Raw genomic sequence first — 9,746 nt, forward strand, 5'->3', positions numbered from 1 at the left:
CTTTTATATGAATCTATTTCACGTCTTTTCAGTGATATGCCAAAAATACTGCCATAGTAATATAAATGAAAGTAAAAAGTAATGAACGCACAATGAATACTTAAAACTTGAATGTACATAATATTCTTTTTTTTACTATGTGATAAATATTTTTAGAATTTTTTCATCATTTTTACATTTTTTACCAATAGTAGTGTGTTTATTGTAGTCAAAATATATTTCATTAAGTAAAAAAAGTGTACAATTCACACAACGAAGTGAAACATCTGAAATGTAAGCTTTGAGAGAAATGTTTCACCGAGAACATAAAATACTGTGTAATGTATTCTATCTCATTCTCTCTAATGCATTTGTGTTTGTTTCTTTATCGTGACGTATTTTCGTTTCATCGAGTTCCAAATCACAAATCTAAAGTTTCACTTCAATAATCTATCTTCTATAATATAAAAATGAATCGCAAAATGTGTTGCTAAGCGCAAAACTCGAGAACGGGTGGACCGATTTCGCTAATTCTTTTTTTAAAATATTCCTTGAAGTACGAGGATGGTTCTTACGGAGAGAAAAATTCTAAAAAAAAAAAAAATTTTAAACTTCCTGAAAAAGTCTAAAAACAACACGTTTCTATACTCCCATACAAAAGATTTGTGATAATACTTAAAAATCAATTTGAACTTTAATACCATACGATAAAGTTTGTGTTAGGCGATACGAAGTTCGCCGGGTCAGCTAGTGTTTAATAATTTCTTAGTAATAAGTATATTTTTATGCAGTATTTTTAAATATTAAATATTCAAAATATGAAGATAATTGTAGTTCTTCACAGGTTAAGTTATAAGAAATATTTTGATTATGAATGTGGATATATGGAGCTAAAATGTAAACAAAAGACTGATATACATATATATATGCTTAGGAATATATCTTTTAGAAGATTTTTACAAAATGTGTGTTCTGAGAATGATTAATGTATTACAAATAATTTCATTATCATTGTATTACAGTTTCTAAATGTTCTTAACATTTTCCTGGTTTAATTTACTGTACACTGTATTTACACTTATCAGAAATCCATGGGATGTGGAAAGTGAAACAGTTTTTTTTAACACTCTAAGGCTTGACAGGTTCAAGCGTTTTTAATATATCGTCAAATTTAGGGCATTTTTCTGTATTTTAAAATTTCACATCCAGACAATTCTGATTTTGGTTTTTTTGTAATGTAAAATCTTGGTATATATTATTTTAATACTGAAATTATGATGTAATTTATGAAGAATGGATAGTTCCACTTCAGTATTTGCTAACTTTTATCAATTTAACAGCCCATGGAAACAACAATATTAATAAAATAGGTATCATTTTTGTTAGACGACGCGTTGGTGCAGCGGTCACAGCACTGGCTGTTGCGCTGGCGATCGCGGGTTCGATCCCTGCTCACGATAGATATTTATAATTGCCATATAGATTTTTGTCGTGGTCTGGGAGTTTGTACTTGTGTATTGTGTTTTCCGAACCCTTGAAACAGGAGAAAATCTTACCGGGGTTCATTGAGTGTGAAGTGTTTATTTATTTTGCATGTACATTTTATATTTTTATCGATTTTGAATAATTAGGCTAAGTCCAAGAAAACCTCAACAGTATTTTAAATATATTTTTATTAAAACGGAAAATGGTGTTTTATTTATTTTTTCATTAAAATTATAATATATTTCATCAATTTCCTTGTTATATTTGTTGTTCTTGATTGATTACTTATAATAATAATAATGATGACACAATCAATTTCCTTGTTCTATTTGTTGTTCTTGATTGATTACTTATAATAATAATAATAATGATGAGACAATCAATTTCTTTGTTCTATTTGTTGTTTTTGATTTGATTTCTTATAATAATAATAATAATGACACATTTCTAGTATATCTTTTATACTATAGTCAGCTCAGATCAAATTAATGCAATATTAAGACTCAAACTAACAGTATGGACAATATTTTTACATGAAAAACTAACATCAAGTTTTAAATGCTACCATATGAAAGGAGCACGCTCTCTTAATACTTTTAACCCGTATCTGTTCCATTCGGTTTGATTTATCCATAACTCTATTGCTGATTCCAAACACGACATAACCGCTGCACCTTTCCAAACAGTGCTTGCCGGATCTATATCCTTCGGTGATGTCACTATTTCTAATTGTTCAGTCTTGTATGTATATGGGATTTGGAGTGCTAATCGATTTTGCAGCCATAGATTTAGGCCATGAACTTTGACTCCACCTCCGACGACTAAAATACTACTGTACATCTTTCGTTTTAACTCTTCGTTGGGGCAACGGTCTATGCTTTGTAATATTGCTGCGTCTAAGCTAAGCACTTGCCCTGGAGCCATTGATATGTCAGCCGGAGTGCCCTCTAATGTATCCACAACTATATCATCATCTGGATTTGTAGTAGGCTGATTGTCATTTATTGCTTCTAATTGTTGGCTTTCGTTGGCTATGGGATCTGCTGATTCACGCTTTCTACCAGTTTCTCTCAAGAATTCTGCATCAAAAGGATCCTCTGCGTCGCTTGGCTGTCTATTTTGTATTTTGGTTGTTTTTGGACCAGTTATTTTCAGTAAATCTGTGTAGAATAATGATAGGGGTGATATGATACATTCATCACCAACTTGTAATGTGTATTTATTAACTACATCACCAGGATGATCAACTAGAAATGTCTTTTCCTGTGGTCCACACACATCGAGATTTACATGGCAAAATTCTTCATAGAGATTACGCATGAGGATAACGTCTCTTGGTACATTCTCATTCCAATCTTTATATGGAAAAGCACTTTTATGAAACATCCAAGATAAAGCTTGACAGACATCACCAGTTCCGTAATCCATTCTTAATCTTGTTGTTTTGTGGGAAATACCATCTTCAACACAAGAAATGGCTGTCTTTTGGTCGCCAATATCTACAACACACGCTGAGCCTATACCGGCGCCAAAAGTCGCGCCAACACTCTCTTGAAGGAGAAAACAGTGTCCAAACCCTAAATCTTTAAGCAATAATGTAGTGAGGTACTTTAAATGACTTCTTGAGTAAATATCTGGTATTAGCAAAACACACCGATACTTTATTAGTTCAATCAGAGGTATACCCAACTTGTACTCTATTATAGAACTCCAAATAGAATACAAGTCGTTTAAAACAGAGGAAATAGAACCACCTACTTCAGAATGAAGATTGAAATCACCTCTTCGGAATGGAAAATGTATGTTATAAGGCAATTCTGGATCAATGTCGAGTACTAAGTCACCAACAACGATCTCACACTGTACTTGAGGCCAGGGTTCACCATCGTTCACAGTTTCTGGTAAGGATCTGCGATTAAACGCCGCGATTTGTTGAGGTGGTGTCGCGTATCGTCTAGCGCCGTTAGACTGCATACAAGACTGAAGCGTGTGTGATATTTGTAGCCTACATTCTTCTAATTCTTCAATAAGTTCTTTCGTTTTGGGTACACTTGGAGGTACAAAAGGATCGCGATATATTTTACCTCCTGGGCGCCGTTTCCTAGCGATGCAATGGAGTTGTTTAACTGGTAAAAGATCTGAAGCTCTACCTATTCTAATAAAAAGTGAGCCAGGATGGATCACAATGATTCTATTAGAAGGAAACTGTTGGAACTGTTCAGAACCAGGATCCTGAGCCGGTACACTCATTTCTAAGTCTTTTTGAAAGCTTAACAAAATAGATGAAATAAGAAACTAATAAATTTGTTACTTTGTTTCAAATCCTTAGATAATATGTATAAGTATAGGGTATTTTGTAAAGTTTCTGTTTTTATAATTTCAGGTAATATCATAAACATAACCTGTACTGTAGTGTAGTTGTTGTTGTTGTTTTAAAATTTATCCCCAATAGGGAAAGGCAAAGGACTATAATCCATACAGCCTAGTCTGAATTTGTAAGTTTCGTTCTGATATATCAAAAGGCCGGAGCCAAGTCTGAAGTAACTTTATTGTTCTTCTGATTCGATGACTGGTAGAGTAAGGCCGAAACCAAGTCTGAAATTTCATATTTTCGTCTACTCTTCTTTGTCTATAAGTGATAGGCGAGGTCGAAACCAAGTCTGTAATAGGCCGAAGCCTGAAATATCAAAATAAAATTTCACATCCGATGAATGAAGGTCCTGATCCTGTTTCAAATATCATTGATAGTATTGCAAATAAATTCAAATATACTAGTATAGTTATCCAAATTAGTCAATAAATCTTGTGTATTGCGCGGGACATTTTTTGGTCCAGAAGTTGATAACAAGTTGGCTATAAATAAGAGGCGTTCCAGATTAAAAGCGGAGCATTCAAAAAATATGTGATCTAAAGACTGTGTAGAGTTGTTGGTGCAATGTGGGCAAACGGGCGATGAGATGATACGCATACGATTCAAATGTGCATTAAATCTGCAATGTCCAAATCTCAAGCGGCATAGTATTGTATAATATTTTCTGCTTCTATGTTGATGCGATTTAGTAAACCAAGGACTTTTTCCAATATCTTGATTTATCTGAGCATACCAAGATCCTTTTCTTAACAAGGTTTGTCGCCAAAGATCACGCCAATCAGATAGGATTTTTGATTTAATAGCAACTAATAGATCAGTGTATGGTACGGCAACATTCTCATCAACAGGGCTGCCGCTGTCACTGTCAACAATTGAACGTGCCAGAAAGTCCACATGTTCATTTCCCCTTACTCCTATATGTGAAGGTGTCCACAATAATTTGATGTTGTAGTTTCTTCTGGATAGTTGATAAAGGAGATGTCTTATTTCTAAAATGATGAAGTTTGTATTAGCACTGAATTGATAATTATCTAAAGCCTTTAGAACGCTCATACTGTCAGTAATGATCAGCCAATATTGATTAGTTTGTTTTTTAATGAATTCTAGGGCAGCAGTAATTGCTAGAGCTTCAGCTGTAAATATTGATATCTCCTTTTTCAATCTGACGCCTTGGCCAAACTTCAGATGAGGTACATAATAGGCCATGGAAACATTTATATCATTTTTTGATCCATCTGTGTAAACTTGTTTGAACTTATCAGAGTATTGTGCTATGAGGTTGTAAACTTCCTGGCGCTCTTTTAGCTTATGGTCAATAATAATATCGATTTGATTAATAAGACAGTCAAACTCCTTTTCGTAACACATCCAATTGCTAGAACTGTGTATTTTGTGTTGGTTATTTAGATTTAACATGAATGAATATTCGAAGAGAATAAATGGGTTATTAGAAGTTAATGGAGCATTTACAGGATATTTACTATGTAAGTAATTAAGCTTTTTAATTAGAGGATGATTACTAATGGAAAACAGTTTTAGCAAAAAACAGTATTTCAAATATTTAAATCTAAGGTGTAAAGGGGAAATGTTGCACTCGACCTGTAACGAATTAATTGGGGTTGTTTTCATGGCGCCAGTGATAAGTCTCAGGCTGTGATTTTGAATAATATTTAATTTGTTAACCAACTTGTCATTAGCAGAAAAACATAGAAATCCATATTCAAAATGACTGCGTACAAGAGATTTATATAGGGTAAGAAGGATTTTTGGATCAGAACCCCAATATGTTTTTGCAAGAGACTTTAAAATATTAAGAGCCTTAAGAGCTCTATCAACTATGTGGTCTACATATTTGTTCCATGATAAGTTATTCATGAATATAACACCTAAAAATTTAACTTCATTTGTGATAAGAAGAGATATATTATTATAGTTTATTTTAATTCTTTCAGACCCTACTTTATTAAAAACTATGACTTTAGACTTTTCAAAGCTAATGTCCAATGCAAGATAATTAAAATAAGAATTTAATTTAACTAAAGCTTCGTTTAACTTAAGATTTAGGGTAGTTATATTATTACTAGAACAATAGACTACCAAATCATCAGCAAACTGTAAATTGTATATATGAGAGCCTAGAATTAAGTTTAATCTATGTATATAAAGTGTGAAAATCAATGGACTCAAAATGCTACCTTGACATGTACCTTTATGAGAAAGCCTTGGACCAATAAGTCTATTATTATACTTAACAAATACCTTCCTGCTGTGCAAAAAATTAAAAATCCATTTTATAACTTTTACAGGTAAACCAATCGCAGCTAATTCCGTGGATAGAATATGATGGTTAACATTATTAAAGGCTCCAACTACATCGAAGAAAACTCCAGCGAGAGCTTGCTTTGATTGTATAGCATTATAAATATCAAGATGTAAGTGAGCAATGCTCTCCCTTGAAGACCTGCCTCTTCTAAAACCAAACTGATTAGAAGGTAAAATATGATTAGACTCTATGAAATGTTCCAATCTTTGTTTTAAGAGTTGTTCAAATATTTTTCCCATGCAAGAAGTCAATGCTATAGGTCTATATGAATCAAAGTTAAACTTGTCCTTGTTGGGTTTTAAGATAGGTACTAAACAATCAACCTTCCAATCCATAGGAATAAGATTATGCTCCCAAAGAAGATTCAGGATATTTAATAAAATTAGTTTAGATTGAGAAGACAGGTGTTTAAGCATTTTATATGAAATGTAGTCAAGGCCAGGTGTAGAGTCTTTTCTGGATGAAATAGCAGAATTTAATTCGACAATGGTAAAAGATTTTATAATAAAATTTTGATTAGGAAGAATATGGCAGAAAGAATTAAGATTAAAGGCTGGCTCTACAGTATCTGGAGTATATTTTTTGAGAAAATCAAAGATCCAAGAATAGTCAGAGTTGTTATGGGAAGGTGGAGAATAGCTTTTGTTAAATTTTCGCATATACGTCCAAATGACTGATATAGGAGTCGATCTGTTAAATTGTTCACAAAGTTTTATCCAACTGTTTCTTCTCTCATTTCTGATAATATATTTTTTGGTGGCTTGTAGTCTTTTAAAATTAATGTAATTAGCCTCAGTGGGATCAGATTTAAAAGTCAAATAAGCGTTTTTGCTATTTAATACGGCTTTGGTGCAATTGAAATTCCACCAAGGAAGAAGTTTTTTTTTTTTATTTAAGTTAGAAGGAGAGCATGAAGATAAAGCTGTATTAACCAAAGAGTGCTTAGAAATAGAAGATGATTTCCACAGTGCTGAGTGTAAAATATCTGTAAATTTTGTGTAGTTATGAAGGGGGTCTTGTGTATCAAGAGAAAATTCAGTGAGCAATAGTTGGACATTTAAATTATAAATGTTCCAATCAACGTTGTTCAGGTTAGGGAAGCAGGGTAGTGAGCTACTATTGGGAATAGGAGTGGCATTGTAATGATTGTTATTAAGTAAAATTTTTGTGATTACAGGAAAGTGGTAGCTGCCTAAGGGATCGTCATGTACTGACCAGTCACACTCTAGAGCCAATGAAGGTGATACTATGGTTAAGTCAAGAGCATTCTGTCTCCATATGTGCGAACCAACAGTGGTCATACTTCCGTCATTAAGTATAACCAAATTATTGTTATTGATAGACTCTAAAATGTCTTTGCCTCGACAATTAGAAGTAGAACAGCCCCAGGCTGAGTTTAGGCCATTAAAATCTCCTGCTAGGAAGATTGGTTCTGGTAAACTTTTAATTAACCTGTCTAGTTTAGATTTAGAAAAAGCAGGATTGCAATTAGTTGGACTGTAAAAGCTTATGATAGTAAGTTCTTTGTTGCTAGAGTATTTTATACGAACAACAACATTTTGAATGGAGTCATCATAAAAAGTATCAATTTTAGAATAAGAAATAGAGCTATGTATTAATATGGCTACGCCATTGTGGGTGTTTCCTGAATCAAGACGAATTACATTGTAATGACGTATCTTAAATTTTTGACAAGGCTTTAACCAAGTCTCACAAATTAACGCAATGTGAATATTTTTGTCCAAAAGGAAATAATTAAAAATATGTTGATTGTGTAGAATACTCTGAGCATTCCATTGCACAATATTTAAAGTATCCATAAAGTACAAATTATTTATTAGTAACCTTTTTTAATGTATCTTGCAGGACATTTTTAATATTTTGGGAAGAGATAGGTATTTCATTATTTTTGTTTAGTGTTATAAGTTTTACTAAAGCTTCTGTAATAGATTTGAGTATTATTTCGGAATTTAAAAGAGATAAGAACTGATCAGTTTTGTTTAATGATGGAAAGTGAGAGCTGTTTAAAACATCAACAAAGCTTTTTTTCTGAAATTTATCTCTGTTAAGCTGGATTTTTTCTTTTTTAACAGGGCATGCAGGGGATATGGCAATGTGATTGCCAGAGCAGTGACAGCAACTGGCTGCAGTATAAGGAGTCTGACAATCTTTAAAATTGTGACCTTCGCCACAAATGCTGCATCTTTGTGAATTTTTACAGAATTTTGCAATATGACCATATCTTAAACACTTTAGACACTGCTTTACTGGCGGGATGTACTGCCGTACTTCGAACCGCCAGCTGTTGAGGTCCACACTATCTGGTAAATTGGGACAGGAAAAGGTTATAGAAATTGTTTTTGTGGGGATTAATTTTATTTCTCCATTTTCTCTTACACGTCGCATAAATCTACGTATAGATATAATATTTTTCGTGCTAGTTAGAGCTGAATATATTTCTTTATTGGATAATTCTATAGGCACATGAGAAATTAACCCAGTGACCTCTGTAGCGGCAGCCGGAAGGGAAGCTTTAAGTTTGTACCCATCAAGATATTTTTTGTTGCCTAAGACCGCGTTAGCAAAAGCAGGTCTATCAAAGATAACTCCAACTTTACTTTTATTAATGCGTTTTAGTTGTTTCACGCCTTTATTATATTTTTTTATGCTATTAGCGAGTGTCATCATGTCTCTTGTTCCGATTGGCTTGTCAGCCTCTGTACTCTCCAGGAATACAATATAGTCAAAATTACCCCCGTTCTCAGGGTAGTGCCGCACGTAATCGGCTACCCGAAACGGGGCATACCTTTCGGCGTCTGTTAGCTCAACAGATTTTATGGACTCGGAGTCGGAGCTCAACGAGTCGTCCTCAGCGTTACCTTCCTCCTTCTTTTTCCTTTTCTTACTTCTCCCCATCTCTTGATTAATTTATAAGTATTTATTTATAAAAAACTCCAGTGAATGAATTATAAAATTAATAAAATATTTTTGAAAAAAAAGACCGCCTTTTCACTTCAAAGTTCCCGCGCTTTTTTTTTCTGTCATGCATTAATTTACAAACTACAAATACAAACCCACAGAGCCTGCTGTGCAATTCTCTAAGCGTAAATATCGTTACAGCCTAGATGACAGCCGCTGTTACAGCGACGAGGGCTATAAGGGTATTCCCTAAGATTAATTTCTACGCTGTTCGACACTAGCGCCGCATGGCTGTAGACGGCGTGATTTGAAAACAAATATTTATAATTTTGTATGTTCTTAATATGAAATCGGTATTCTCCAAGCAAAACAGCCACAAATTTCAACCGCAGCCTCGGCGTACGCTTACAACTTTTAGTGTCAAACGAAAAGCTACTATTTCGTGGCTGTAGCCAAGGATTTTCAGTCCATTTATATTGTGTTTAGTTTGTTTTAGTGATATTTTAAGTTGGATTACTCTATAAAAATGTAAGTATTTAGTAGCTACATAATATGTTTCTTTTAAATCTATTTAGAACTCAGAACACATGAAGCAGTAATTTAAAAAAATATAGGTACATACTTATACTTATTTTTTTTTGTGATAACAGGGCCGCAAGAGTATTGTGT

The 9,746-nt window shown here is 33.4% G+C and overlaps 1 protein-coding gene across 1 annotated transcript; it reads right to left on the reverse strand.

Annotated features, from left to right (window-relative positions):
• Positions 1 to 1,710: 1,710 nt before the first annotated feature.
• LOC123665682 (actin-related protein 8) lies at positions 1,711 to 3,714 on the reverse strand. The gene has a single exon (XM_045599945.1). The coding sequence runs from the start codon at positions 3,712 to 3,714 to the stop codon at positions 2,026 to 2,028; it is 1,689 nt and encodes a 562-aa protein (XP_045455901.1). The 3' UTR covers positions 1,711 to 2,025.
• Between the last annotated feature and the right edge of the window lie 6,032 nt (positions 3,715 to 9,746).

The sequence above is a fragment of the Melitaea cinxia genome, chromosome 24 (assembly GCF_905220565.1).
Source record: "Melitaea cinxia chromosome 24, ilMelCinx1.1, whole genome shotgun sequence".
NCBI lineage: Eukaryota > Metazoa > Arthropoda > Insecta > Lepidoptera > Nymphalidae > Melitaea > Melitaea cinxia.